The sequence below is a fragment of the Verticillium dahliae genome, genomic scaffold, assembly GCF_000150675.1.
Source record: "Verticillium dahliae VdLs.17 supercont1.9 genomic scaffold, whole genome shotgun sequence".
Lineage (NCBI taxonomy): Eukaryota > Fungi > Ascomycota > Sordariomycetes > Glomerellales > Plectosphaerellaceae > Verticillium > Verticillium dahliae.
In genome coordinates this window covers 122408-150093 of record NW_009276929.1, presented here as the reverse complement: position 1 = coordinate 150093, position 27686 = coordinate 122408, and the positions used below count along the sequence as shown (strand labels likewise).

The 27686-nt window shown below is 56.5% G+C and overlaps 12 protein-coding genes across 12 annotated transcripts in view; 6 read left to right on the top strand and 6 right to left on the bottom strand.

The window, feature by feature from the left end:
* Nucleotides 1–937: 937 nt before the first annotated feature.
* VDAG_05008 (aminobenzoyl-glutamate utilization protein B) lies at nucleotides 938–2327 on the top strand (the record flags this gene model as incomplete). The annotated part of the gene is made up of 2 exons (XM_009654744.1): nucleotides 938–1286; nucleotides 1342–2327. The coding sequence occupies 2 exons, from the start codon at nucleotides 938–940 to the stop codon at nucleotides 2325–2327; spliced, it is 1335 nt and encodes a 444-aa protein (XP_009653039.1).
* Nucleotides 2328–2433: 106 nt separating this feature from the next.
* VDAG_05007 (C6 zinc finger domain-containing protein) lies at nucleotides 2434–4756 on the bottom strand (the record flags this gene model as incomplete). The annotated part of the gene is made up of 4 exons (XM_009654743.1): nucleotides 2434–2710; nucleotides 2759–3325; nucleotides 3388–4340; nucleotides 4700–4756. The coding sequence occupies 4 exons, from the start codon at nucleotides 4754–4756 to the stop codon at nucleotides 2434–2436; spliced, it is 1854 nt and encodes a 617-aa protein (XP_009653038.1).
* Nucleotides 4757–5982: 1226 nt separating this feature from the next.
* On the top strand, nucleotides 5983–7512 carry VDAG_05006 (endonuclease/exonuclease/phosphatase family; the record flags this gene model as incomplete). The annotated part of the gene is made up of 1 exon (XM_009654742.1): nucleotides 5983–7512. One exon carries the CDS (start codon nucleotides 5983–5985, stop codon nucleotides 7510–7512), a length of 1530 nt encoding a protein of 509 aa, XP_009653037.1.
* Nucleotides 7513–7952: 440 nt separating this feature from the next.
* On the bottom strand, nucleotides 7953–8582 carry VDAG_05005 (uncharacterized protein; the record flags this gene model as incomplete). Its single annotated transcript, XM_009654741.1, has 2 exons — nucleotides 7953–7973; nucleotides 8043–8582. The coding sequence occupies 2 exons, from the start codon at nucleotides 8580–8582 to the stop codon at nucleotides 7953–7955; spliced, it is 561 nt and encodes a 186-aa protein (XP_009653036.1).
* Nucleotides 8583–9364: 782 nt separating this feature from the next.
* VDAG_05004 (palmitoyltransferase ERF2) lies at nucleotides 9365–11445 on the bottom strand (the record flags this gene model as incomplete). The annotated part of the gene is made up of 2 exons (XM_009654740.1): nucleotides 9365–10147; nucleotides 10207–11445. The coding sequence occupies 2 exons, from the start codon at nucleotides 11443–11445 to the stop codon at nucleotides 9365–9367; spliced, it is 2022 nt and encodes a 673-aa protein (XP_009653035.1).
* A 1135-nt stretch (nucleotides 11446–12580) lies between these two features.
* VDAG_05003 (uncharacterized protein) lies at nucleotides 12581–13550 on the top strand. Its single transcript, XM_009654739.1, has 4 exons — nucleotides 12581–12762; nucleotides 12867–12918; nucleotides 13065–13243; nucleotides 13368–13550. Exons 1-4 carry the CDS (start codon nucleotides 12655–12657, stop codon nucleotides 13413–13415), a joined length of 387 nt encoding a protein of 128 aa, XP_009653034.1. The 5' UTR covers nucleotides 12581–12654; the 3' UTR covers nucleotides 13416–13550.
* Nucleotides 13551–14269: 719 nt separating this feature from the next.
* Nucleotides 14270–15739, bottom strand: VDAG_05002 (phosphoserine phosphatase; the record flags this gene model as incomplete). Its single annotated transcript, XM_009654738.1, has 1 exon — nucleotides 14270–15739. One exon carries the CDS (start codon nucleotides 15737–15739, stop codon nucleotides 14270–14272), a length of 1470 nt encoding a protein of 489 aa, XP_009653033.1.
* Nucleotides 15740–18631: 2892 nt separating this feature from the next.
* On the top strand, nucleotides 18632–19612 carry VDAG_05001 (phosphoadenosine phosphosulfate reductase; the record flags this gene model as incomplete). The annotated part of the gene is made up of 1 exon (XM_009654737.1): nucleotides 18632–19612. One exon carries the CDS (start codon nucleotides 18632–18634, stop codon nucleotides 19610–19612), a length of 981 nt encoding a protein of 326 aa, XP_009653032.1.
* An 894-nt stretch (nucleotides 19613–20506) lies between these two features.
* Nucleotides 20507–21572, top strand: VDAG_05000 (tRNA wybutosine-synthesizing protein; the record flags this gene model as incomplete). Its single annotated transcript, XM_009654736.1, has 2 exons — nucleotides 20507–20701; nucleotides 21051–21572. 2 exons carry the CDS (start codon nucleotides 20507–20509, stop codon nucleotides 21570–21572), a joined length of 717 nt encoding a protein of 238 aa, XP_009653031.1.
* A 92-nt stretch (nucleotides 21573–21664) lies between these two features.
* On the bottom strand, nucleotides 21665–22378 carry VDAG_04999 (uncharacterized protein). Its single transcript, XM_009654735.1, has 3 exons — nucleotides 22297–22378; nucleotides 22161–22218; nucleotides 21665–22101 (listed from the first exon to the last, which is right to left on the bottom strand). The coding sequence occupies exons 1-3, from the start codon at nucleotides 22350–22352 to the stop codon at nucleotides 21727–21729; spliced, it is 489 nt and encodes a 162-aa protein (XP_009653030.1). The 5' UTR covers nucleotides 22353–22378; the 3' UTR covers nucleotides 21665–21726.
* Nucleotides 22379–22943: 565 nt separating this feature from the next.
* VDAG_04998 (uncharacterized protein) lies at nucleotides 22944–23558 on the bottom strand (the record flags this gene model as incomplete). Its single annotated transcript, XM_009654734.1, has 2 exons — nucleotides 23019–23558; nucleotides 22944–22959 (listed from the first exon to the last, which is right to left on the bottom strand). The coding sequence occupies exons 1-2, from the start codon at nucleotides 23162–23164 to the stop codon at nucleotides 22944–22946; spliced, it is 162 nt and encodes a 53-aa protein (XP_009653029.1). The 5' UTR covers nucleotides 23165–23558.
* A 2764-nt stretch (nucleotides 23559–26322) lies between these two features.
* The window catches only part of VDAG_04997 (FreB), a gene marked incomplete at both ends in the record, with an annotated part of 1877 nt that continues 513 nt past the window's right edge, over nucleotides 26323–27686 (top strand). The window contains one exon of the mRNA XM_009654733.1: nucleotides 26323–27624. Coding sequence (XP_009653028.1) covers nucleotides 26323–27624 — 1302 coding nt within the window. The remainder of the gene's footprint in view (nucleotides 27625–27686) is intronic.

Here is a 27686-nt window from a genome sequence, read left to right as displayed (position 1 = left end):
AAATTGAAACCTTGTACAAATGGCATGCATATGCATGTACGCCGTGGCGTGTTGGATATTGTATGGAACTATCAAACTCGAATGTCCAAACGGATTTGCAGTACCACGAAGGAAAATCATCGCTCTTGCCACAGATCCCTGCAAGACCATGAACAAGGCCTTTGTGTCATACGATAAGCGGAGGCATGCCGACAGAGATGTGCCTGACCCCCTGGCCCGCGTCGACTCCGATACTTCTCCGACGCGAGGGGGTTTCGCAGTTCTTGTGTTGTATTCCATGCCGCTATCTTGACCCCTACTTGTTCGTTCGCGGTCCACTGATCGGCACCCGGAGCAAGATGGACGTATCGCAGGGGGTTCCGATGCGAGGGGTTGGATACCCCGCGTCTCCACCCAAGATTTATTGCAGGTGTCTATCATTGTCTCGGCTCTCTTGACAGTACATGAGTGAGCGAGCGGGCTTCAACAGGCCAGACGTGACACTTGTTTGAAGGGTTATCGCGGGTGATAGGGTAGATGAGGCCTGATAACGCGGTACCGGCACCGGCTCCTGTGGCCTCGGCGGCGTCATCTGAGCGTGTCAGTCTCGGGGCCGGCTCCGCTCCGGAGAAGGGGGGTCTGGAGTCGGGAGTTTTGGACTTGACTGGAATAGGGAGGTGAGATCGGTTGTCGGGGCGGGGCCACTGCGTGCGGGACAGACAGGAGGACATCGGTATTGTGGGGGGAGGATTGCTCAGTTGCAGAACGTAGACCCAGCAGCCTGCCGTGACGCCTTGGGAGGGTTACGTTCAGGCTTGTTGATGGTGCTCTCTTTGACGATCCCGGGGGTTAGATGTGAGGCCGAGAATTCGTATAAGAGGGCCAGGAGGAGCCTGAACGACGAGGAGTTGTGTTGAGAGTTTTTCAAAAACTCATTCTCTCGTGGTGTGTTATCGTCATGGCCCGACTTTATGCTGCTGCTCTACTCTTTGCCCTCGCGGCTCCGGCCCTGGCGCAAAACTGCTCGGCGCCTGTCCCTGGCAACATCACGGCCAGCGTGCACTTCAAGGCCGTTTCGGACTACCTCGACTCGATCGCGGACGACCTATGGCCGCTCAACAAGGAGATCCATGACAACCCTGAGCTGGGATACGAGGAGGTGGAGGCGCACGACCTTCTCACGTCCTTCATGGAAAGCCAAGACGGTTGGAACGTGACGCGGTCGCTGGGCGGGTTCGACACGGCTTTCATGGCCGTCTTTGAGGGCAGTGGAGGGGGTCCTGTCATATCTTTCAACGCGGAGTACGGTGCGTATATCAGAGGAAAAGCCATCGGCCGAGATTCCAAACTAACAGCATCCAGACGCCCTCCCGGGCCTCGGCCATGCCTGCGGCCACAACCTCATCGCGACAGCCTCGGTCGGCGGCGCCCTCGCCACGGCGGAGATCATGCGCGCAGAAAGCCTGGCCGGCCGGGTGATACTCTTCGGCACGCCAGCGGAGGAGTCCCTCGGCGGCAAGGTCAAGATGCTTGAAGCCGGTCTCTTCGACGACGCACAGATCGACATCAGCCTCATCTCGCACCCGACGGCCGGCAACGACAGTCCGTACATGATCACGACGGCGACGGACCGCTTCGACGTCGAGTACCACGGCCGCGAGGCCCACGCCGCCGCGGGCCCGTGGGAGGGCGTCAACGCGCAGGACGCGCTGCTCGTCGCCAACACGGCGCTGGGGTTCATGCGCCAGCAGATGCGGCCCAGTGACAAGGTGCACGGCTTCATCGCGAGCGGCGGCAGCCGCATAAACGTCATCCCCGCGCTCGCGACGGCGTCGTACCAGATCCGCTCCAACGATGCCGAGCAGCTGGCCAACTTTACCGAGCGCGTCGTCGCGTGCTTCGAGGCCGGCGCCCTGGCGTCGGGTGCCGAGATGAACCTGACGATGCGGCCTTATGGCTACGCCAACATGGTGTCCAACGACGCGCTGGCCGAGTCGTACACGGCGTGGTTCGAGGGTCTCGGCGGCGATATGGAGGACCCCGTCATCGACAAGAAGCGTGATCCTTCAGGCAGCACGGACCAGGGCAATATCAGCCATGACTTCCCTTCCATCAGCCCCTACTTCGGCATCACCAACGAGGACGGAAGCCAGCCGGCGGGCGGGCCGCACACGGCAGCTTTCGAAGTCGCTTCTGGCAGTCGGGCGGCGTTTGACAAGGCCATCATGGTAGCCAAGAGCCTTGCCGGTGTGGCTGTTGATGTGCTGACGGTTGAGGGGCTGCTTGAGAAGATCAAGGAGGAGTTCGAGCAAACCAAAAAGTCCAGCAAAAGGAAGGCTCGCCGCTAGCCGTAGACTTTCTTGTAAATAAAAGCATTAGACACAAATCGCGGAACTCAAACATTCATGTACAGATCATTCCACGGTAGCGTTGGTCCATCATCTCCTCCCTGTCTTAGCCTTCGTGGTGCCCGTAAATATCTTGCCACGCTCTCTGCGTGCTTGCAGTCGTGTCTTCCCCCAAGTACACCTGCCGGATGAAGCGGTCTGCCTCAGCAATAATTCTCACACTCTGCTCAACACTCGGCGACGCTGGGTCGCCCATCACCTCCTGCCATCCCTCCAGAAGCTGTCGCAAGTGCTCGCCGGCAGACAGAATCTCTGAGCCAATGAGCTCTCGGAGCGCTGGCACCCGACAGGCAGCCAGGAGGACGAGCATCGCACCAGCCATGCTAGTCGCCGTTAGAAAAAGTCTCAGAATGATGGCCCAATATGCTTACGATAGTGAACAGATCCACGTGTCCACCAAGACGGTCTGTCCATAACCCCTGAGGTTCATGATGTGCAGCAGGCATGCGTCTAAGCACATCTTGCAGCTTGCCATGACCTCCTTTCCAGCGATCCCATCACCTGGGCTGCGCACGGCTGCTGGAGGTGCCATGCCGCTCAGCATCCACATGAAGTAGGGCCGATAGATCACGCTTCGGCAAGTAGAGTACCGCTGCCTCAAAAAGGCACCAGCTTCGGTGGCGGTGGGGGTTTCGTCAACAGTGAACGCAAAAGCAGGGGGGAGAACCTCGCGCCACTCGTCGAGTTGGTGGTTGAGTTCGCGGACGACTGCGGGGAACCGGGTGGGATCGAGAGCAGCTCCAGTAGTCTGAGCGTAGAGTAGGTGGTGAACGCGATTCAGAAGCCGTCGCATGGAGATACACGCCAAAAGGTAGAGAGAAGCAAGTTCCTGTTGATGTGCGTCGGCATGGGTGTGGTATTCGCCTGGAAGGGGCGTTGTCGATTCAATGGCAGAAATTCCTGACTGCGGCAGGGCAGAAAGCTCGGCGAGATAATCGCTACTGTATGTCAATAAACCGGTCATGGGGTAGCCGTGCGTACTCTCTTGTTTCAAGCTTACCTCTCCAGGATATAACAGGACCAAAATATGCGTCTAATGCGCTCGCTGTCTTCCGTTGAGTCGTCCTCTGAGGTGTAGGAGAGCAACAGCAGGCATTTGGCTGCAGCGGCGTTGATATACTCCCAAGCCTGAAGCGGGCGACGTAAGAATGCAAAGTACATAGCAACGTAGAACAGGCAGTGGGTTGACGTGCTTCCAATGTGTGTGTGCACGACATGGAGTCTTTTAAGCACGCCGTCGAAGTAAACGTCGGCCATGGCCTTCTTCGACGCGCGTGTCTCATGGTCTTTCTGGGTCAGAGATGTCGTGCCGCTGACCAAGTTCGCTGTGACCTGCCCAGCAAGACCCAACGCCATAGTCAATAACGCCAGGCACACTTCGATGCTGTCCTCTTCAGGCACGCCATTGACTATGAGGGCGCGCACCCCAGCCATTTGTTGCTGAGACATGGTGGGGTACCAAAAGTTTACCGTTTGGCCGAAGGACTCGAGGATTTCGTCAACTTCGCGAGGCGTCACGAAAGGATACCACGTCGATGAACGGGACTTGATCGGAGGACGAGCTTGCTCGAGACGGAAGATGGGGTCGTACCCATCGCGAAGGCCGGGGAAGACGTCAAAATGCGGCCACTGGAGGACGGCCTCGGTGGCCGAGGTGTGCATGGAAGCGAGTACGGCATTGTCGAGGTTGTTCGCCGCCGGCGGCCAGTGGGACTCGGAGAGAGGTGTCCGATGGTGGAGAACCTCGGTACGGGGTGAGGAGGAGAATGAGGCGGCTCTAGGGACGGCGGTGGGAAGGTTAGGCGACACCATGGACTGGCGACGACGGTGCTGTTGCTGCTGATGATCCTGGGGTGAAGGCGCGGTCTTCGCGGCGACATGTGATGAGCCATGTCGGTCGACCAAGGTAAATGAAGTGGGGTGACTGACAATGGCGGGGATAGCGGACTTCATCTCATGGAGAAATTTCTCAACACGGAGGACGCTCTCGAGGATGAGGTCACTTTTGCCTCGGCTGCCACAAGGTCAGCCATCCATCATGATGCGAGGGTACCACTCGGATCTATCTCACGAGTTGGCTTCGGAGCCGTATGTACACTCCTGGCGCGAACCATCGCATGACGCGCAAGGGGTGTTGCCATTGCATCTTATCTTCTTGGCACGGCACGCATCACACTGTGTGTGTGTGAAACATGATTAGCTTTGTGATGTCTCCAGACGGTAAGACCCTGAAGAGGATGTGCAGCGCCGATCTCGATTGAGAGGCAGAGCGCGTCGTCTCATTGCGGCAGAGGGAGGGTAATGCGGCTCACAGCATGGCTTGTCCGAAGCCTCTTCCTGGCCGGCTCCGAGCCAGATTCGTGGTCCATGACATGACGCGGGATGTCGACCAGTTTGGATCAGTCAATCGCTTGGGGACGAAACGGGTCGTGGTGGGTGCATGATACGATCCGAGGCGGACCGAGGTGTCGTGAGCAATAGAAAAGGGACTTTGTCAGTGATGGAAAATGCGGAGAGAATCAGAAGGGGCACAAGGACAAAGACCGAAGGCGCGCACAGGCGCCAGGTGCACGCCGCACGAGGCGTTGAAGACCCGACCCGACAGAGCGGAAGTTGCGACCTGGGGCCAACCTGCCCTGCGTGTGGCTGGCTGGTGGGTGCTTCCTTCCCGTGCCTGTCCTTAGTGACCTGACACGAGCATGCTACTGGTACCTACCTACCACTTATGGCACTGAAGGTGAGGTCGGGCGGGTACGTACTGTACCTGCCTTCCACGAGATGCGGGGGCTGCGGGGTTACGCAGACAGGGGGACGGCAGCACCTGCCGCGGTCAAACTGCTCGCAGCCATCAAGCCATTGTCAAGCCATACCAAGCCACAGCAGCCTTTCGACCTGGACACCTCGTCTGAGGTTTGCGAACGGGCACGGATGAAAACACCAAGCAACATTATCGTCATCAGGCCCCAACTTTGACTTCAACTTGACGCCAGATAAGATGGTCTTTCCTGGTCCGCTGCCCACTGGGCTCTGCCAACCAGGCAGTTCTCGGAACAATATGAGGCAATGATCAACCCATGCCATGCAGTCCGCCAAAAGCCCACCGTCCTCCTGACTGTCAAATCACCACCGCCGTTATGTTGCCGTCTTAGAACCGGTCTGGGCTGATTTGTAAAGGCTCCCCTCGATATGCGCTGGGAGATGGTCAGCTCGGTCATCCCACCGGCCCATGCGTCGTTGTCGTTGGTCACCCAACCCACGTGGTGCCTCAACACCAAGGGACACGTCCGCTTGGTCCCCAACCTGCTGCAGCTCTAGCAAAAGATCGACAATGCTCGATGAAGCAATGCCAACTTCTAGGCGGCATCGTGTCGCGGCAAAGGAAAGACATTGGTCGGCCGAAACGCCAAAGATTATCTCGAGTCATTTGCGAAGCCCTCTCAAGGTCTTTCTGCGGTGATGGCGATTCTTTTCTTGGTCCCCAGAGGGGCCCGCTGGAAGAATGCTTAAAAAAGCCTTGAGCAGCCAAGTGGCTGTTGCGTGAGGATGAAGCTGCAGTTCCATTTCCAGAAGACTGAACCAACGCCCAAGACGAATAATGCATCACCGATCCGTTGTGCCCATCGCGTTATCCGCGGCTTTTGCAAGCTTCGGCCTCAGTGCCCCTTCGGCAGACCGACTCAGCGTCAGACAGCTTTCTGGCTCACTTGCAGTGGTCGGAGGTCAAGAAGCCTTGACATTCAGCTACACCACACCCGACGCCTACTCTACAAACTGGGTAGGCCTTTACTATCCAGGTGGTGGCCCTATCAACCAAGTCAAACCGGAGCAATCCCTCATCTGGGCCTACGCTCCTGACTCGGAGGGCACCGTCAAACTGTCTCCATCTGGTCTGCAACCGGGGAACTACTCCGCCTATTTTCTTGCGCGGGACGGCTACAAGTGGCTCGCCGAGCCCATCACGGCCGTTCTGCCCCGTGCTCCGTCTGGGCCCCTTTCCTTTCTCGTCAACAAGGCAACTCTTCACAATGCTCGTCGGGGCGAGGCCTATGAGGCTCGAGTCGGAGGCTTCGTTGCCGGTGGTAGCGAGGCTCTGACTTTCTCGCAGGCCTCCAGTGACAGCTGGGCCAAGGTATCTCCTGAGGGGACCATCACGGGCACACCTGGCCGCACAGCATCCAACACATACATCACTTTGCTCGCAACATCAGGAGATTCTTCAGCTGAAATCAAGCTCACCATCCCCGTTCGCCGTGCTGGTTCTTCTCTCGTCAAGACACTTCGAGTCCTGACTTTCAACATGTGGCACGGGGGCACCCAGGTTGACAACTACCACGAGAAACAAGTCCGCTTCCTTCTCGAGAGCAACGTCGACATTGTGGGCCTTCAGGAGGACCAGAGCGGCCGCCACGCTCACCGCCTGGCAAATGCCCTGGGGTGGCACTACTGGGCCAGCTCGCGCAGCGTCGGTGTCATTAGCCGTTACCCCATCGCCGAGAAGTTTGGGGAGATCAACGCCTCGGGCGGTGTTCGCATCGCGCTCGACGGGAATGAGCAACAAATCAACTTCTGGGTTGTGCATCTCGGCTACACACCTTACGGACCCTATGACTTCTGCTTCGACGGCATGGACGTTGAGACTGTCATCGAGCGCGAGGTAAAGTCGGGACGTACGCCTCAGATCACCGACACTCTGGCCGCCATGAAGGGACAGATTGCATCCGCTGGGGATGTGCCTGTGCTCCTCGTTGGCGACTTCAACGCACCTTCCCACCTTGACTGGACTGAGGCTCTCAGGAAGAAGAATTGCGGCTTTGCTAACGTACCGTGGCCGACGTCTGTCAAGACCACGGACGCGGGCCTGGTTGACTCGTTCCGCGTTGCGAACCCAGACCCCGTCAAGGTGCCCGGCATCACTTGGTCACCCTTATTCCCCTTCCACGATGGGGCAACGGGACGCTCCGAGCCGCAAGACCGTATCGACTTCATATACCATGCTGGCAATCTGACGGTCAAGAACTCCAAGGACGTCGTTGTCGGTAACCCCAAGCCGTCGCCGAATCACAAGCAGAATGAGTGGACCACGGACCATGCAACTATTTTGACGACGTATGAACTGCCTGCTTGAAAATCTGAGGCATTTGAGCGTCACTTGAATATAAGTGTTGTAGGACGTCCATTGATTGTACGTCTCTACTTTTGGACTGTCAACGTATGATATCACTATGCTATGACTGCAATTCAACTTTGCAGGGACTGGGAGGGTAATTGGGAGGCAAAGCAGATGCCCGAATCTGCAATTTGCTTACGACTACGACGCCCGCTTTTTCGCTACCTAGCACTAAGGAGACGTTACGAGAACCTTGAAACCTTTTGGAACGTTTTCTTTTCTCACATGTGCATGATCCAGGTCAGAACACGTAATGTTTACACAACTCACTGCATGCATACGAATGGGAGCACAAGTGAGGGGACCCATATCAGTATGATGGTTTGCTTGTCAGAACTAAGTGCCGCTCATTCTGTCTACTACCTTGATGTGTATGCTGAAGACTCTCGTGTGGGCCATTACCGACACCCCCCGAAAAGCTGTCGGCAAAGCGTTGAGTTGAATCCTGCAGACGGGCTGCGTAACCAGGCGCCACCTTGCGGACTCACCCGGAATCCCCGGCCGTGCGGACCCCAGTAGGTCAAGTTCCTTGAGCCGGAGCCGCCATATCCTGAGCTGGACCGATAGGCAGGGCTGTGACTACAGCAATCCGAGCAGGAGCTGCCGTATCCCGAGCTGGAACCATAACCGGAACTGTAACTACAGCAATCTGAGCATGAGCTGCCGTATCCCGAACTAGATCCGTATCCGGAACCGTAGCTGCCGTAATCTGAGCTTGATCCATAGCCAGAACCGTAGGTGCCGTATCCAGAGCTGTAGCCTCCGTACCCAGAGCCGCTGCTGCCGTTGCCAAGGCTGGATCCGGAGCCGTAGCTCCCATACCCAGAGCCGCTGCTGCCGTAGCCGAGGCTGGATCCATATCCGGAGCCATAGCTACCGTAGTCCGAGCCCGACCCGTACCCCAGGCTTGATCCGTATCCGGAGCCGTAGCTCCCATACCCAGAGCCGGACATGTACCCCATGCTAGAGCTTGTACTTCCGGGGCCGTACGAGGAGGATGACGAGCGTGCGAGGTCCAGATAGTCCATGTTGGACGAGGACGAGGTGGGGTATCCTGAGCTCATACTGCCGCTGGTATGAGGGTAATAAGTTAGCATGGGGCGCTGCCTGTATGACATGTAGGGGTTGAAAGGTTGAGAACTGCCAGTGTCAGTATCAGTGCTTGGCTCTGAGTAGCCATCGAATTCGTAATGAAAGCCTGACATGGTTGATGTGGTTATATATCTGGATGTTTGAGGTTTGATCAAGTGCTTGTGTAGATTGTTTTTTCTTTGTCGTTGGAATATGAAGTGGAGATTGAAAAGTAAATTGACAATTGCCGACGCATGGAGCCGATATATATATTCCAGGATATCCTCTGTGAGGTAGTGAAACAGAGCTGACTTGACATGCACACTCTGTACGGGTTGTTCCCATAACCGCCATATCACGGAATTACCTCACGAGTGTCCGAATCATGGCTGGTATTCACCAGCATCTCGACCTTGGGGGATATCATCAATTCAGCGCGGTGAGACGCAAAAGTCTATACAAAGTCGTCGCCATGTTCGTGCGCTGCCCTTGGTTGACCTTGAAACTCCATCTCCGCTCCACAAGACAAAGAAATAGGGGTTTCCCGCAGGATTTGCACACCTGAAATACAGAACAGGGCGAGTTGGTGGGGGGTATAAGCAAACTATAAAAAGAAAAAGCAGATATTACAGGTATTCAGTGTGTTTTGGGGGGGAATGTCGTGCGCTTATGAAGATCGCTGATGCCCAAATACGCCGCCAGCAGGAGAAGAAAACGAAGCGAAGGCCATGTAGCACGCTCATGCCGCTGTATTAGCCTCCTGTCGAAGGGCCGCTGGTCCTTGGAAGCCCGTGGCGGGCGGCACGTTGCGCAGCTCCATGCCCTGTGCGTCTCTATCCTTGGTCGACTTGCGGTCGCGCAGATCAGCGAGGCGCTGGTCGCCAGGTTCGTACTTGGCCTTGAAGCTGTAGTACGTAGGAGGCCGGGGCCGGCAGAGAACGACGAACCAGTTCTTGAGCATGCTTCCTTGCGTGAAAGCACGGAAACGCTCCTGTTTGATGAACTTGTGCGAGTTGATGTACTCCCTGGTCGTCTCTCCACGTGCCATGAGGAAGATGTGGTAGCCCATCAAAGCGGCGGGATAGCAGAAGGCTAAGCCGCCGTATATGACCATGGCAAAGGGGACGCGAAATTTGTCGATCGCACTGCCAAAGGAAACATCTTCCCGGCTCATGTAGACGAGAATTTGCGCCAGAGAGGCACCGAGCAGGTAAGCCGCAATGAAGGTTGCTGATGTGACAAAGGTAAAGAAATAGCGGTAGTTGCGTCTACCGACGCAGTTGTTGAGCCAGACACAGTGGTGATCGTGGGTCTCGATACAATTATCGCAGAGGCGACAGTGGTGGGCGCGGGGAGGACGCCAGATATTACATGTCCTGCAGTGCTTTACAGGGACCTCCATCGCTGCAGTGGCAGATTCTGCCGACTTGATCAGGGTCCAGTCATTAGTCGGGGGCTGTTGTCGCAAGGGATCGTCGTCTGCTTGGGGAGGGGGGAAGACGTGCTGGTTCCTGGGAAGGATCTGTGGTCCAATGTTAGCAGCAAAAAATCGGAAGCGAGTAGCAACAAGCTCTGACTTACACCAGGATCGGACACGGATGCGTGGAAGAAGGAAGACAAGCAGATGTAGAATACGTATGCAAAAGTGATTGGGATAGCGGGGCTGATATTATTCCACAACCACGGAGCTGAGAAGGCGAAGAAGAGTACTCCAGGAATGACGACCATGAAGCCGGTTGCAATGTTGATGGGCCGTTGCCTGGAGTTTTGAAACCGGCCTCCAAAGAAGAAGACCATGTTGCCTTCGAAATGCTCGAAAACAAATCCTGTTTTAGCGACAGGTGTAGGTAGCTCGGCCACCTCCGCGGGTCGTCCAGAGCCCTCGCCGTTCAGTCGGGGAGAAGAGGCTGCAGAAGACAGCTTCTCAGCACCAGGAGGCGGCACCCTGTTGGGCGTGTTGACCCGTTCCTGACTTCGGCCTGGCATCAGAAAGCTTGACCTGAAAGACCGCGGTGACTTGATCGGGCTCGGCAGATTGCCCCTCTCCTTGTAGCTCTTGTCCACGTTGATGTTGAGATTCCTCGGCTCGAACGGCTTCCGCTGAAGGGGGCGCACACTGTCGGTCAAGCTGCCAGCAGGATAGTGACCATGCGTCGGGCTGGTATTGGCCGTAATGCGGTCGAGTGTTTCTTGTTCGGTAAACTCGGTACCTCGCGAGGGCGGCGCTCGCAACTCTCCGTCGTCACTTGTCTGGTTTTGAATGCGCACCATGGGATTCGAGTTGATGCTCTGCCTTGTTCCGTCTCCAGATTCTTGCGCGTTCTCGTCGAGCGTCGGCTGCTGTTGATTGACGGTTTGGGGACGTGATGGCCCTCCTCGTTGGGCTTGCAGCTTCTGCGAGCTCAGCGGGTGGAAGAAGGCGTGCGAGGTCAGGGAGGGTACATGGCTGCGGCTGGTCGAGCTTGGTGGCCTGTTACTCGCGACGCTTCCACTACCCGTGCTGCCTCTCTTTGCGGCGAGCCCCAAAACATGACTCTTGCGGAGTGGCTGGGGATGTCTCCAGCCGTCGCGCGAGCCCGAAAGGCCCGTCTTTGCCGTCCCAGGTCGCGACACAGTGTCCGTGGTAGCCTTCCTCTGTACTCCAGCTGAATGTTGTTGGGTTTCCGCTTCGCCACCGTCGTCCGAAGCAATATCCGTCATACGCGAAGAGATAATGCTTGGTGGGCCCTGACCTTCAGAGCGTCCGGGAAACTGGGGAGTCGGAAAGTCATCGTGGTCGCTCGGCGACGTAGCCCGCTCAGTGTGATCTCTTGACGCCATTTGCGGATGTGTTGTGAAAGTCTGTGGTTTTCTCGTTGGCCTCGAAGAAACAAGTCTGGCGTCGTGCAGGGCGTTTATCAAATGCCGTCAGCACCAGATCGAGACGACGTCCACGCCGCTTCGATTTGGCAAGGAATTCGCGCTGTTGCCTCCGGGCAAAAATATGGTCAAAGGGTCGAAAGTCGCGACAGGCTTGGTGATGAATGCGTTTTAGTTCTAGCGTCGTTGACGGGAATGCCGCGAAACTCTGTCGTCGGATCAGCTCAAGGAGTGTTGTTGTTGTGATTAAAGGTCGGATTAGTGAGGGTAATGGCAGTATCGAACGACAGCGGGGAAGAAGGTCTACAACGAAGCGAAAGAAGGGAACGGTGGGTCATGCGATGAGAACCTGACTCCTGGATCGTGTGGTTCCTTTTGCAAGTCGTCGACCAGGCAAGAAGGTGAACCAGCTACTATGTACGAGCAGAGTGGAGGGAAACGGGATGGGAGCCTGGGTCTGAGGCAGGCATGGGCTTGTGCTGCCCGACGAATTGTGACGAAGCACGGCCCTCCCCAAGGGGGGTCTGGGGTCTGTTTCCGACCAATGGACAACGAGAGACGGGTGAACGCACGGGCCCAGCTGGGTGCTGCATAAAATTACGCTTTCCAGGAGGTGTTAGTGCCACTGCTTACCACAGTGGTATCGCCTAACAGGCAGCTTCCCTTGCTTGCTGGTTTGCGCGTTCGGGCACGCTGACTGGACGCGAGGAAGCAGATTGATACTGTACGTCTGCCTTTTCGCTACGACCTTTGTCGCAAATCTTCCTAGTGGTTCCGATGCTCCGGATGTACCGGTCGGCATTGGGGTAGGGCTCCCTCTTGACTAAGCCATTCCCTGTGCAAGTGCTTCATGTGTGTTTACCTAAGGAACCTTAGGTATCTAGGTACCTTACCGTAATACCTCTGCTGATGTCACTGTGAACCACGACAGGTGATCAATGCACCCATTTATATGCAATTAACCCCTCTCGATGAGGTAATGCTCCGCTGCTGCTAATTGACCAATCATATATCTTGCAAAAATCCGGCCAATCAATCCTGCCGACAAACGTCAACCTCAGAACCTCGAGCCAAGCCCATCATACGACCGTCTTCAAAGACCTTCAATCCCACCCGATCAACCGACCTTGAACCCCCCCACCGCGAATATCCCGACGCCTACGATTCAAAATGGCCTCTCTCATCGCCCGCCGCGCATTCACCACTTCCCTGCGTCGCATGACCGACCAGGGCAAGCAGCAGATCACCCAGGACTCCAAGCGCAACCCCGAGACCTTTGTGCGTGATATCCCCAGCGATGACGAGACGGCCGACAACATCCCTCGCATCTGCTGCAACCCACAATCTCTGAGAGCAGCAAGCTGATTGAGGCGGAATCACAGATCCTCGGTGGTGTCATGGTCTTCGCCCTCGCCGGCGCCGGCTTCTACTTTGGTACGCTATCCTGACCCCCTCGATCGCCTGCTGAGAGACTGGTCGTGGCCAAAATCGCATGCAGGCATTGAGCCCACAGATCCGACGATGTCCGGTCCAAAACGATAGGCGCTCTGAGCTAACCTCGGTTCGCCCCCCTACCACAGGCAGCTCGCCCACCAAGTCGACCTCCGAGACGCACGTCGTCAAGGCCGGCTCTCCCTGGGAGACCGGCTCCAAGGAGGGTGCCTACCGCTACCACCCCGGCGGTGACACCAGCAACGAGCCCAGGGACGCCCCCAGCGCCGTCAACACTGTCGTCGTGCCCAACGTCACCCTGCCCGCGGTACGCCCTTTCTCCCCTTCCCTCAAGTCCGCCGAGATGCGAAGGCTCGATCGCGAGCGACTCGCTTTTCGGATCATCTCGCGGGGCAGAAAACGAAGAATCAATGCTAACGGCATCTTTCCAGGAGCTCCACGAGAAGTACAACAAGTGGGGCAAGGACGGCTACCCTTAAGCGTGTCCTGCTTCTGTACCAAAATGAGTGCGTCGCGCGGAGCAGAGACGGTGGCCCGGGGATCGCAGACGTCGAGAGTACGCTTCCGTTTGTAGATAGAGATGGAATGGGAAACATCAGCTGTTTGAACCCTTGCGTCTGTTCTCGTGCTGTACTTGTCTATAAAGGATGTCCACATGTCGCTTGGTCTGGTTGAAGCATTCCCCATATAAGTCCGGCGCCTCATGCTTCGTTCGAGTTATCAAACGCAGATGCTCGCGGATTTTAGCACGTGAACGGCGAGGGGAATCTGTCATAGTCGGCAGTGATAAATACATCCAAGAACCAGGCTAGAGCCAACGCTACAAGGATGAGGACAAGGCGATGTAGGTCGGTTACTGAAGCCCTTGCAGCTCCGTTCGTCAACGGAATCCACTTCCTGTCCTGAGTACTGGCCTTCTTGATGTAGGAGCGCTAGGGATTCGTGCTTCAACTGACTATTTGATACACTGCATATGTGTAGAACCTCGAGAATAGGTGTGAATAGATTCCTTTTTACAGCTTTGCAGCCAGATTTCTGGTCTTGTTGGGCCATTGCAACCATATTTCCAACAGAGGACTAAACGAAGACACGAATGACGCCTTGTGAAATTGATCAACTACTGACTGAAATCAGTCGGTTCAGCCACAATACTTGATTTAGATGCACCCTCTCGAAGCCATCTGTATGACCACTTCCCAAGATCGGTGGCAAATACTATTGTCCGACCTCTCTGAGTGCCAGAGGGAGCGCACATCTCTCCCAATCTACATGAAGAAAACCTTTTATGTACAGTAAAGTCATCATTGCCCCTCGGGGAGTCATCTAAAGCTATCTACGAAGAAAGCGCCTCTATCTCCTCAGCCGAGAAGCCAAACATGTACAGCAGGTCCAGCAGGCTGTCGCCATTCAGACGGGCGTCAGCCTCCATCTGCACCCTCGGCTTAGCATTCCACGCGACGCCGAGACCGGCCGCCTCCATCATGAGCAAATCATTGGCGCCATCACCAACAGCCACGACCTGCGACAGATCAACACCCTCCTGCTGAGCAATCTGGACAAGGAGGTCGCGCTTGCGCTCCTTGCCAACGATGGTGCCCTTGACCTCTCCTGTCAGGCGGCCGGTGGCCTCGTCAATGACAACTTCATTGGCGTGGGCATGATCGATGCCCAGCTCGCCGGCTAACCAGCTCGTCAGGGGGAGGAAGCCGCCAGAGAGGACGGCCGTTTTGACGCCGAGGCGTTTAAGCGCCTTGATCAGTTTGGGGACGCCATTTGTGACGTCGAGATCCTTGCGTAGGTCGGCAAAGATGGAAGCGGGCAGACCAGCGAGCAGCTGGACACGCTCACGGAAGGCAGCATCAAACTCGAGCTCACCGAGCATGGCGCGATGGGTGATGTCAGCGACCCGAGCGGCGAGGTCGGGGGGGTTGGTAATGGTAGCGGCGAGAAGGTCAATGACCTCCTGTGTAATGAGGGTGCTGTCCATGTCGAAAACTACGAGACGCGGGTGGCGGCGCCAGAGAGTGTCTGGCTGAAGGGCGACATCAACCCCCCACTCCTGCTCGAATCGATAGATGAGCTCGTGCTTGCGGAGGTCGCGGAGCCCGAGGAAAGACGGCGAGGGCGCCGGCGACAGGGTCAGCTCGACGACTCTTGGGCTGTCCTGCCGGTCGAGGCAGCGGTGGGACGAGTTGAGGTCGGTCTCGCCCTGGGGAAGGGGGAAGGTCGACATGAGGTGGAGGAACGAGGTGATGCAGAGGGGTGAGATGTATGAGCCATACAGGTGGTCAAGCTGCTCAGACTCGGCGGCCGGGGGCTCCAGAGGGAAGGCATCAGGATTCTGCGTGGGCGCCGAGTTGGCGGGGATGTTGCTGTCCGAGGCCGAAGGGTCGACGGAGGAGGGGGCGTTGGGAGGGGAGGCGGCGCCCGAGTTGGCGGCTGACGGGCGCGGCTCGTTGCCCTTGTAGAAGAGTGTCGCTATCAGGCGGTTCGTCTGGGACCCGGCGAGAGGCGTGCAGTTGGGGTGGGAGTAGGCGTGGTTGATGCCGCTCTCGACAATCGTCGGCGGGTTCTCGGTCGAGGGAATGCCATTGAAGGCCTGGAGCTGGCGTGAAGGGGAAACCGAAGTGCGGCCCATGTCTTCGACCACAGTATCGATGCCGAAGCGGCCCTCGGGGTGGTGGGGCGGGCGGTACTGCTGGTGCTCGCGCAGGAACGAGCTGCTCCTCATGGCAGAGGTCAGCTGAGGCCGAGGCGAGTTGGTCGCAGAGAGGCGCCTTGCGGATGCCGTGGGTTCAGCCATGGCGATGTCTGTTCTGGGTGGTGACAGGCGATGGTGAGACTTTTGTCGCGATCGAAAGACTGGCGACCGAAACCGGTTCCAGCGGCGGGGTACCTAAATTGAAACGGGAGGTCGACAAGGTGAGGAGGCTGGAGCAGAAAGGACTGTGCGCGAGCCAAAATGCCGTGGTGGTGAGGAAAGGCAGAGGCAGAGAGCGATGGACGTGACAATCACAGACTCTAGGACGTGGAATTCCTAGGCAAAGCCCATCACGGACAAGGATCGCACAAGTTGGAGAGAATTGTCCGGCGACCATCAATCAACCTTGGAGGGGGAAATCCTGCCCCGCCGTCTCACGCCAGGACCGGGCGGAGCCGAAGAACCTGTCAAGAAACGCACATGGTTGGTCAGATCAGGTGACAGGCACCACTTTCCCCGTCTCCCATCGTGCTTTCCCTTGGCCACTGGGTGGGAGGTGCGCTTCGCAGGCAGGTTCAACTCCCCGCCCCGCTCAGTTTGCCTGGTGCATTGGGTCTAGCTGACATCATATGGGAAAGAGCTTTCTGATTCTCGTGATGTCAAGATGCTGGTGTGACCCGACTTCACCCAGGCGGTCGGGTGCTCGGATGAGGAGCTAAGTTCTGGGATGTACTTCCAAGGGTTCGTAGGGCTGACAAGGGGGTTGGGAATAGAGGCATCATCCTACCCTAGAAAATACATGGCATGTATGATGTATGGCTCGAGAAGGGACGCAGGACTTGACTGGCGACCTGACTGATGTAGCTCGTCCTTCGACGGCGGGGATGACAAGAGAGCACCTTCGTACCAATGCGTCCTAGGTGCTCATGACGTCGAAATCCCCCTAGACTGTCATTTAGCAACATCGTCTGAAAGAATACTGACGACTAGCATCCCTTTGAAACCGAATTCAATCTCAGTACAAAAGTACGTACCAGATGGGCCCGATAAACATGGCAGAAATGAGCTTGGCAACTAATGAAAATATAGAATTAGCCCACAATACATTCACAACAAGAAACAGTACCGCAGGATACCTAATGACATCAGGCGTACCGGGGTATAGTGGGAATATCTAGGTGGATTACGTTAGAATAAGATAGGACTCCATGTACTGAGGATTGTGGCGACAGGTGGCGGCGCTATACGGTATACAGCTTATGGGGCGCTTGCTTGTACTGAGACTGAATTCGGTTTCAAAGGGATGCAAAAAGCAGTCCATCGAGGTTGTGCGGGTATGGCATGGACCACCTCTTGATTACTTAGCTACCTGCCTACCTAGGAGGTAGGTAGGTAGGTACGGTAAGGTATCGATCGGGGTTATGCTGCTCCAGCGAACAAAGCAGCAATGTGCAGGGATAACCATCGTGAAATAAGGATCAAGGGCACCCGTCCTCGAGCATGTGCTACCTTACTAATAAAAGAAAGCCCATGTGCTCGCGAGTGGTCCATTTGCCACCTTGACATGACTGTGACGACATGTGTCTGAGCTTTCGATGCTTATTGATCACCGGGGATTCTCCATCGCTGAGCCTTCGGCGATAGCACAATAGCACTCGAGTTCCGGGCCATGACTCTGGCTGGCAACCCTCCATCCTTGGAAGCCTAACACAGTGGTCCCGAAGACGGCCGGAGATTCGCCCAGGAAACCTTCACGTCGCGCCAGACACGGCTATTGGCATCAAGGGACATGCCCCCGCAATTCGCCATAACAACGAAACATCACGCCTTCAATCGTGACCTCCGCCCCCAGCTTTTCTCAAGGTGGACAGACTCCAATATTTCCGGAGAGAGAGGGGAAGAGGGTAGGGGGGCCACAGACGAGACTCCGGTTCAGGACCTCGTTGAGCAGGTCGCTGGCAACATAAATTGAGGTCACAGCCCTCGCATCCCGCCTTCATGATGACCCGCGCATAATCCCAGTGAGATCGAGCTGGGAACCCGCCATCCCACGCTCGCCCCCCTCGTTCAGCGTTCGCAAGTGAAGAATTCTCAGCCCAAGTCGCGAGTACCCCTCCGCCTCATTCAAGCACACCAGCGTCAACGATCGATTGCGCAATGTCACGTGACATGAAAAGTCTCCAATACGGGGGCATCCCGTCTTGAAGCGCCAATCACATACCCTCGTCATCGTCACGAAAGGCCTAGCGCGGATGTCGTGATCGTTTTCTGTGGCCCTTGGCTCGAAAAGGCTCCAAGCACTCCCACAATTTCAACCTCACTTGGTGAGCATTGGCTCCGTGTTGCGTGCGCAGCGCCTTCTGCGTCCGGTGTCTAAACGGCGATTGCGCCATCGCTTGTGCGGGTTTTTGCTGTGAATCGTCTGGCCGAATACCTGTCTGGTCTCCATTAGTAATGATGCTTTGTGATGTTTGCTCACTATTCCTCCTTACGCTCCCGGGTATGCGCAGGGGGGAACGTAAGAGAAGGGAGGGCCACCCACCTTTTGATTGTTCCCCGGCTACGGAGGCCCCGTGTAAGTCGCTGACAAGCCTTCCCACGGTCCGCCATTCCTCAGCTGCTGCTCTCTTTTAAACCATCTTCTCCCACTTCACAACATCTTCGTCTTGATCAGAACCGTATTCCCCTACTGTTCGAGAACTCTTGCGTCATATCCTATCCTGGAAGACACTCTCGTCCCTAGACCATAATACCCCAGATCCTCTAAGTCCAGGTTCGGACCAGAATCCCACCAGTCCAAGCACTCACTCGCGTGCCCCTCCTACTACCACAAGGCATCCCTCTTCCCTCATACCCCTCCTTTTTCAACACGTATTCTTCCTCTCTCTCTCTCTCTCTCTCTCTCTCTCTCTCTCTCTCTCTCTCTCTCTCTCTCTCTCTCTCTCTCTCTCTTTCTCTACAACTCACTACGTTCCAAGAAGGACAAGAAAGAACATGTCCGTCTCCATGGCTACGCAAACGTCCGAACCCTTGAGGGTCGAGACCGTTCACGAGACCAAGCTGGAACACCAAGAGGTTGAGTCGGGATACGCCTCAGCCACAGATTCGACCTCGACGGCGTCATCCTCCACCAACGCTCTGCCCCGAATCTCCCTCACCAAGGCGCACCTCAACCATCTCAACTCTCAGATGGAGAACATGGATGCCATGGAGATCCTTCGTTTCTCCAAGGTCATGTTCCCCAACCTCTTTCAATCCACAGCCTTTGGCCTGACGGGTCTCGTCACCATTGACATGCTGTCCAAGATTCAGACCGAGTCGCCCAACTCGGCCCCCGTCGACCTCATCTTCCTCGACACCCACTACCACTTCCAGGAGACTCACGACCTCGTCTCGGCCGTCCAGGCCCGCTACCCCAATGTCAAGCTTCACATCTACAAGCCGCACAAGGCCAACACTCTCGCCGAGTTTGAGGCCACCTACGGCGACCGTATGTACGAGAAGGACAGCGAGCTGTATGACTGGACGGCCAAGGTCGAGCCATTGCAGCGCGCCTATGAGGAACTCGGTGTCGCAGCCATCCTCACTGGCCGTCGTCGCTCTCAAGGTGGCGCCCGTGACAAGATGCCCATCATCGAGGTCGACGACGAGCGTGGCGTCATCAAGATCAACCCCCTCGCCAGCTGGTCCTTCGCCCAGGTGCGCGATTACGTCAAGAACAACAACGTGCCCTACAACGCCCTGCTCGACCGCGGCTACAAGTCCGTCGGTGACTGGCACTCCACTTCGCCCGTGGCTGAGGGCGAAGACGAGCGCGCCGGACGCTGGAAGGGCCAGGAGAAGACCGAGTGCGGCATCCACAACAAGAAGTCGCGCTACGCGCAGTACCTCGAGGAGCTTGCGCAGAAGGAGAAGCTCGATGCCGCCGCTGCGGCGCTCGAGAAGGTCGAGGCCAGTCAGTCGGTGACCGTCTGATATGTCAATTCCTTCGTGTGTCTGGCTCCATGATTAATTGTACATATGACGGATGACGGGACGGCACCTTCATGACGGCGTTACGGGCGATATACCCCCCGGGGTTGGGAAGCATATTGGCGTTTTTTTTTCGTTCTTTCTTGTCGTTACCCCTCCATGGGTTCAAAAAGCGGAAGCATAGGATGTCGGCTGGATGGAACCGCCCAAGACAATCCACGATACTTGAATCAAAGCATAATGAAACGAAGCGCATGTGTCTACCTATGACGTGCATTGATTTGAAAGTGGCATGATGAGGTGAGGTTGATGATGGGTCTGAGGTTGGGCAACCCCTCTTGACGCGGCTCCAACTCGACCCCGCTCCGGGCTTGATCGTCGACCCAAGTCCGGCAATCAGCGGCTCATGCTTGTGCGACAAGTGCCCAGCGGGTCGGTGAATGACCGCCTGGTGACGAAGCTGGGCTCGCAATTCAGAAGGGTCCGACTTGATGTCTGCATGTTCAACATGGGCTGTTCGGGGAGGAATCTGAAGCTACCGTATTTACCCCGCGGTGAGGGCATTACCGTGCGAATAACGAAAAGTCCTCACATATTTCCAATCAACATTTGCCGACACTAGATGCATCAAAAAACAAGTGAACGTATCGATATCCTTTTAGAGAGCTCTTGAGCTCGTCTCTCAGTCTGTGTTAGTTTTGTGTCGACAGTGATGGCGAGGAAGGTTGATGGCAAGGAGCGGGGCACAGTGCAATATCGCGCGGCGTATTTTGTGTTTTTCAATACGATTTTGACAGACAACTCAATCTACTGTTTGGGTGACTTATTGTCCTTCTTCAGTTCACATTCCAGCTTTGAAAAAATAAGAAGCTCTCATCTGTTCTTGTATCCTCCACGATGTCATCTGAGCTATCAGCGCCGCCAGCTAGCTTCGTTGCGCGAAAAGACAAAATCCTGCAGCAACTCAACGTGCCTGTGTCAGACTACACGGACTTATCACCCAAAGGCTCGGTAGATGCCAACATTCGCGACCTCATAGACGAGCTCAACGAATTTGACGGACTTGTGACGACGAGCAGCTGCGGCGGCCGCGTCAGTGTTTTTCTTGAGGGGCGTCGTGATATCGCTGCCTCCTCGTCCGGCGATGCTGTGGATGATAGGCAAACTCAAGCTGGTGTGGGAGGAAAAGGGGGTGGGGGAACATGGCTGTTTGTGTCCCATGATCGCGTTGATATGAAGACTGTTGAGGACGAAGATGCAGCAGTACGTGTGATGGGCTTGGATGTCACTGGAGGGAGCCCAGTCGGCATCTCCTCGAAAAGGCTCATACACTTCAAGTTCGAACCGATGGTAAGAATTCTGCTGTTCCTCTCCATACCCTGTTATACCATCCCCTGCAGCTGAACTAAATGTTTCTTGTGATATTAACTGATATTTCCAGATCCTCCATGTTCTAACTGCCTCCACCGCTCACGCCCAGCTTCTGCTCAAGTGTGCTTTCCAGTCTGGTTTTCGCGAAAGTGGCGCATTGAACATCACCACAGCCAACGACAGCCCCATCACGCCCTTGGTTGCCGTTCGTACCATGGGACTGAGCTTCGAGTCCTTGATCGGCGTCGAGTCAGAGGCTGGCCGACGAGAAGCCATTGTGTCCACCTCATACCTAAAAACTCTTCTCGATATCGGAAACGACCGTTTTGTCGAAAACGACAAGAGGATAGCGAGATTCCGCTCGGCGTTGAGAGATGCCGTCACGGGTCGCCCAGCCAAGGTTGGAGAAAACGGCGTGGACTGGGAGGATCCTGCGGCCAGGAAGGAGCGCAAGAGAGCAGAAGGGCTGAGGCGCCAAGCTGAGATGGCCACTGCGGGACGAGTTGGCAGCGTGGCAGGCAAGCATAACGAGAGCGCCTCGGACCAAGATAACGACTTGCATGGCGATAATGCCCTCAAAGGTCTCTTCTGACCGCGGCATCCACTTTATTCTATACTCATATCATGCCTCCCGTGCCGTCCACACTGCTGCTGACGTATAATAAAACAAGCTTGCTACACCCAGCCGCTCGATGCCGCTCGATGCCGCTCGGTGATGTTCCTTTTCGCCCCTGCTTCGCGCTCGCTCAAGAGATGACCTTCTCGACCCAACCCTTTTCCCAGTTCTTCACCTCGCGCTTGAAAGCCTCAACCTCCTCCCAGCAGTCCAGCGGTCGACGGTCGTTCTCCCGCAGGCACCGCACGACCTCGCTCCGCGCGCTCTCGACGCCCTCGGGCAAGTCGCGCACCTTCCGGCGCTCCTCGAGCTTAGCTCTCAGCGCCTCGACCTCCTTCGTGACCGACTGGCGGCTGCGCGCGCTGGCATCGGGCGCGGGTGCCTCGTCCTCGGCGGCAAACGTCTTCTTGAGGTGCTCGGCCTCACGGGCCTGGAGCTTCTTCAGCTCCTCGGCGACGCGAGCCTGGACCTGGAGCTCAGAGAGCTGGGCGCGGGAAGCATCGGTCTGATTATCTCCATATTAGCGACACCAGACAATCGGATGTTGGGAGGGGCGCAGCGTACCTCGCGGCTCGTCTGTAGGGAGTCGATGAGGTCGTGGGAGACGCCTGCGGGCGCGGACCTGCATGGCGGCATGTCAGTTGTGTTGCTCCACGTCGGGCCAGTTGAGGCCATGGAAATGATTCACGGGAGGCCGTACCCTGTCCACTGATGCAGAGACGTGCTGGAAGACGGCTTTGACTCGCTGGCGCCCATGATTGCGGCGTCAATGGGTTTGCGATGGTATTTGATGCTGGCCGTGATGCAATGGAAATTCCCGGACCTTGAACTCGATATGCCGAAGCTCGGTGTTGGCCTGAAAACTGAGCATCCGTCATCAGGCACAAACAGCTGTCGCCGACGCTGCCAGCTGTTAGAGAAAAAAAAGCTGACTCATCATGGTGATCACATCATCACAAAGTCGAGTATCCTAACTTTCACGTGATAAAATCATCTAAGCTTATTTAGATCTTGATCGCAGCCCCACCCGCCAGCCTCCTTCTGGAATCCATGGGTCCGTCCCATCAACTCGAAGGCATCAGGTGCTGACCATCTATTTCTCTTTCACGACCAGCATCGACACAACATGGCAGCATCGTTGTCTTGACAGGGGCCAGGACCAGGATGGGCTCCTCACCGGCTCACCGCCGACAAGGGCTCGGCGCGAGGTGGGATGAACGCCAAATGCCTCGCCTGCAGCAAAGCTACAGGGCTTCGCACCCTTCTTGAGCACGTCCACCTGATACTGGCGGATCCCCCAATATCGCTGAAACGTCCCAAGACGGCACGCGCCAAATGACTTCATCTTCACGAGACAGGCGCCCTGGCAGCTGTCAGCGCCAGCCAGCTCGATGGCCATCCCCGGGCGGCCCCTGCCTGTACTGTCCCGGCCAGGCGGTTAATGACCATATCACGGCGCGCCGCCCGTTCTTGTCAGTGTCGCCTGTCAGCGCATCGCCCGTCCGTGCCACGGTGCCAGAGAGCAGGCGACCATTTCGGAAGCTGGCGCCGAGATCGCGAGCGGACATCAGATCCAAATAGAGCCGGGAGGCGCAAGAAAAGCCTAGGCGCGCTCCGCCGCTCATTATCCTGCGACGTGGGGCTTGAAGCCCGCATGAGCTCTACATGTATGTGCTTTTTCTCGGCTGCATTGGAGCACCTAATCGCTACAACGTGCACCGGCCCTGTCGTCACATCCCGCGCCCATCAGACGAGGATCATATGAGATGTTGCGATCTGGTATATGAAGGGATGGGATGGCTGATATGAGATGTCTGGGACCGATGCCGCCGAGCCACCCTGTCACCCACGTTGGTGTATTGTTGGCAGGCTCGATGATGGTGGCATAAGGTCGTCCAAGCGAGGGGAATGAACTACGGAACCTTCGGTTGGCGAGTACGAAGATGACCTGTTCGACCGTCAGTCCATTTCATGCGGAATATTGGGTGATGCAGACTAGCGAGGCAGTGGGCCTCCGGCGTGGACCATGTATTTCACATTCCTCGCATTTGACGGATGTCGTGGAGGGCTGGAAGAGGGGTCTTTTCAGTGCGTGACGAGAAAATCGGATGGTGGTAGAGCGTGTCTGTCCACCATCTCTCCACCCTTGCTCCCCTCACCTCTTCGGCCTTCAGGCGCCTTGATGCTCCACCGCTGAGTTGACCATATCGGTGCTCGGACTGGTATCTGCACGGGATACATGGCTTGCCCACCATGGGAGGCTTGTCTATTGACGACGTGAGATTCATCCGAAGCCATGACGGAAACCTGATGTCCGTTCGTGTGACTCGAAGCATGACTAGATGACGAACGCAAGCTCTGCGTGACGTCGGTGCTGGATGAATGACTGGTCTGCACAGCCTGAAGCATTCCAGACTGGACGGCCATGTGCGTGCTGCTGTGACTTGGTGGTGCCACATGGGACGAGACTCAGAAATCTACATGTACCAGTATTGAGTTGGCCAAGCGAATGGAAGGAAGAGGCGAGGAACAAACCCACGTTGAGTCTGGCCCATCCAATCATTCCAGGGGCCCTTGGTGGTCTGGGGCCTGCTGCGCCGCCCGCTGCGCTTCCCCTGGCGGCTGGGCGCGCGCGGCGGCGTTGACCCCTCCTCCCTGCGGAATCCTGCTGAGCAGCTATGAGCCAACCAAAAGGCTCCAAGGTGGCTGGGCTCGGGAAACTCTGGGCCAGTCCCAGGCGTCGTTTGCCCTCTACGCATGGCCACTCGAAGCGGCCAGCCGAACAATACGGACCAGTTGTAGTACGAGAACGCCTGTTGTCCGAAGCTGTGGTGAACGCACGGCCCCTCCTCGGCCCGCCCGCTTGGTGGTCCCTGGACGTTGATACGATGACGAGCCAAGTCGCCTGTACCGCCGGTTCGTCCTGACTCTGGGAAAAAATTACTTTTGACCGTATCTGGCTGTCTTACCGGGACATGCTGTCTCTCAGAGGTCTCTCAGCTCCCAGACATACGTGGGCTCCCTCTGTTCGAATCAGACGACAACAGACCAAAGTCGTCGTGTGGCATCTCGAAGACCAGAGAGAAAGCCATATGCAGGGAACACCGACACACCTGTTACGCGCAGTCGAGGGCCGTCGGCAAGAACAAGCCAGGATGAAAAAGACTCCATGGGACCCCGTTCAGAACCCATATTCCCATTTGAGTAATAGCCAGACCAGGGCATTTTCTCTGTGCGCGTTATCAAAAACGTACCTCTTCTTCCCTCGTGGTGTCTCGCAAGCCTGGGCCGCCACCTGGTTCAGGGGTGGAATGCATCTCGCCCGCGACAAGCTGACAGTAGGCGTGTTGGCAAGCAAAGCAAGCAATGAGCGTAGGCCAGTGCCTGGCAGCGTGGAGACACCAAGCAGGGCCGGCCAGGGGGTAGGGGAGGGGAGAGAGGGGTGGGGGAGGAGGGAGAATAATGGACTGGAGCCAGTCCTGAAAGGCCTGCGCAGTGCTTTTCGCAACCCCTGGCCTTGCCTAGACTGGCGGTCCTGTCCCTGCTTCCGATCCTGTCAATGTCGTGTTGAATCTCAAGTATACCTTGCGTCCCGTTCTTACTCGTGCTCCCGCCCCCCCCTCTTCTGATCTGATCTGCTCCTCTTCACCTTCGCCGATCACTTTTTGTGCTGCGTACTTTTGTCTTCACTTTCTTCTCTGAGTAGAGGTTGGATTTTGCTGCTTCATTTCGGTTTTTGGACTTTGAACGCAAAGAGGCGGACACGGATTCACGAAACAAACCACCCTTGAGATTTCCGTCCCTACCAGTTCTACACCGACTCGATCGTGCCTGCCGTGCATACACTATCAATCCACTCACCGAACCTCACCGAGGCAACCGCACCTTCCGTTCTCTTCATCTTCTCATTCTTTACGCTGCGCGGTGCCTCCTGCTAGGAAGCCGTCCACATTCGTTTCTTTCTCCATCTCCATCCCTCAACCTCTCTCTTTCGACAGCTTGCTGTGCACGCAGAATTTTACCGCTCTTTCGGCCACTTCATTACGTATTCCAGCAAGCAAACGACCAGGACGTCCACCTTGCCTCACCAGCCAGATCAAGGGAGTCTTTCGAGGGAACACACACAGACGCCCTCTCGGATCACGCATCGACACTTGAATTATTTGAGCATCGTCATCTTGCGCATCTCTGCTGATCGACAACATTCGATTTCATTGACATCAGCCTGCCGACAACGTCTGTGCCTTTGAGCAAGATCGACAGCCTTCGTTTTGTTCTCGCTTGGGTCTGTGGAGACAATCGTCCCCAGGAATCTTGGACCCTCCACGCCAGCACCGACGTCTTCACACCATCCCTAGAGGCTGGGAGCATTCTTCGGCGAGTGAGACAGGGCGCGTCACCCTCGCACACTGCTCTTTGGCCATTACAAAGGCCTTGCGTCCCGTTTCAAGGGTCCTGCTTTTCTCTGTCACTCGTCGTTCGTCCACCCCGGACAATGCTCTTGTGTGACATTCTTCATTGAACCAAACTACATTTCTATCCGACCGCGTCGGCATTTTCCAGTCACATCCGGCTGCCTGCAGAAGCACCGAACCGGCTCATTCGGGATTCTTACCCATTCGCCATCCTTGGCGATTTTCACGCCCACCAAGCAACACTCACTATCATCATCAGCATCAGTGATAACCTTGCATATCAAACCTATACCCTTCAACCTCATCACAATATGTCCTTCCTCCGCCGCAGGCTCGCGGACCTGGACTCCCTTCCCACGCCCATCGACAGCTCCATGGCCGACCTGGGCACCAGGGCAGAGGTGCCCGAATCCACCTCCACCATCGCCCCCTATCACTCCAACCTGGCTGGCGTCAACCAAGCCCTTAACTTGGCCTTCGTCGACGCGCTCTGGTGGACACTGGGCATCATGGCCATGATTATCCTCGTGATCCGGTTCGGACAGATCGCCTGGGCCCAGCTTCGACGGGTTTCGGCCATGGCCGTCCCCGCAGAGGCTCAAGAGTATTGGAAGAGGGCACAGTCAAACTGGATGCCTTGGCTGAAGCGCAACATCATCTACGCCCCCTTCTGGAAGAAACGCCACAACCGCGAGTTCCGGCTCTCCAAGGCTGGCCACATGGGCGTCCTCCCATCTCGCCTTCACAGCATTATCCTCTTCATCTGGCTGGCGAGCAACTTTGCGTACATGTTCGTCCTCAACTGGCGCAACGCCAACGTCTTCTCCTTTGCCGCCGAGGTTCGTGGACGCTCTGGAACCCTGTCTGTCGTCAACATGGTACCACTGATTATCTTTGCCGGCCGCAACAACCCCTTGATCTCCTGGCTGAAGATTAGCTTCGACACCTACAACCTGCTCCACCGCTGGATGGGCCGTTTGTCGGTCATCGAGGCCGTCATCCACACCATTGCTTGGATGTACGTCAGGCATGCCGACGGCGGTTGGGAGGCTATCACCTCTCGCATCTTCCACAAGGCCTTTGAGGCATCTGGCATGCTGGGTACCGTGGCTCTTGTCTTCATCCTCATTCTCTCGCTTTCGCCTATCCGCCACGCTTTCTACGAGACCTTCCTCAACGTCCACATCATCCTGGCGCTCATCACCTTCGTCTGCACCTACATTCACTGCGTCGCCTCGGTCCATCCTGGTGGCCTCCCTCAGCTGCCCTGGATGATGGCCATCTTCGTACTGTGGTTCGCCGAGCGCCTCGCTCGCGTCCTACGCACGGCCTACATGAACTGGTCCGACAGGGGTCTGACCGAGGCCGTCTGCGAGCCCATGCCTGGTGACTGCACCCGAGTCACCATGCACCTGCCCCGTTACGTCGACGTCAAGCCCGGCACTCACTGCTATCTCCGCTTCGCCAAGGTTTCTCCTTGGGAGTGCCACCCTTTCTCCGTCGCCTGGGTCGACCATATTCCCATTCACGACAAGCTCGGGCTGAACAACTCTGACTTTGACGAGGAGAAGCAGCCGATGAACGCCGTTGACCGTAAGAACTCAACAACGTCTGTATCCTTTGTCATCGGCGCCCACACTGGCTTCACCCGCAAGCTCTACGACACCGCTCGTGC

What these genes read in the sequence shown, in the direction of transcription:
- VDAG_04999 (XM_009654735.1), bottom strand. Translation starts at nt 22,352, where the DNA reads ATGGGCGCCAGCGAGTCAAAGCCGTCTTCCAGCACGTCTCTGCATCAG. An exon ending in TCTCTGCATCAGTGGACAGG is followed by an intron (nt 22,219 to 22,296) that starts GTACGGCCTCCC and finishes GCCGCCATGCAG; the next exon opens with GTCCGCGCCCGCAGGCGTCT. An exon ending in CCCTACAGACGAGCCGCGAG is followed by an intron (nt 22,102 to 22,160) that starts GTACGCTGCGCC and finishes GGAGATAATCAG; the next exon opens with ACCGATGCTTCCCGCGCCCA.
- VDAG_05003 (XM_009654739.1), top strand. Translation starts at nt 12,655, where the DNA reads ATGGCCTCTCTCATCGCCCGCCGCGCATTCACCACTTCCCTGCGTCGC. An exon ending in CGGCGCCGGCTTCTACTTTG is followed by an intron (nt 12,919 to 13,064) that starts GTACGCTATCCT and finishes CCCCTACCACAG; the next exon opens with GCAGCTCGCCCACCAAGTCG. An exon ending in CCAACGTCACCCTGCCCGCG is followed by an intron (nt 13,244 to 13,367) that starts GTACGCCCTTTC and finishes GCATCTTTCCAG; the next exon opens with GAGCTCCACGAGAAGTACAA.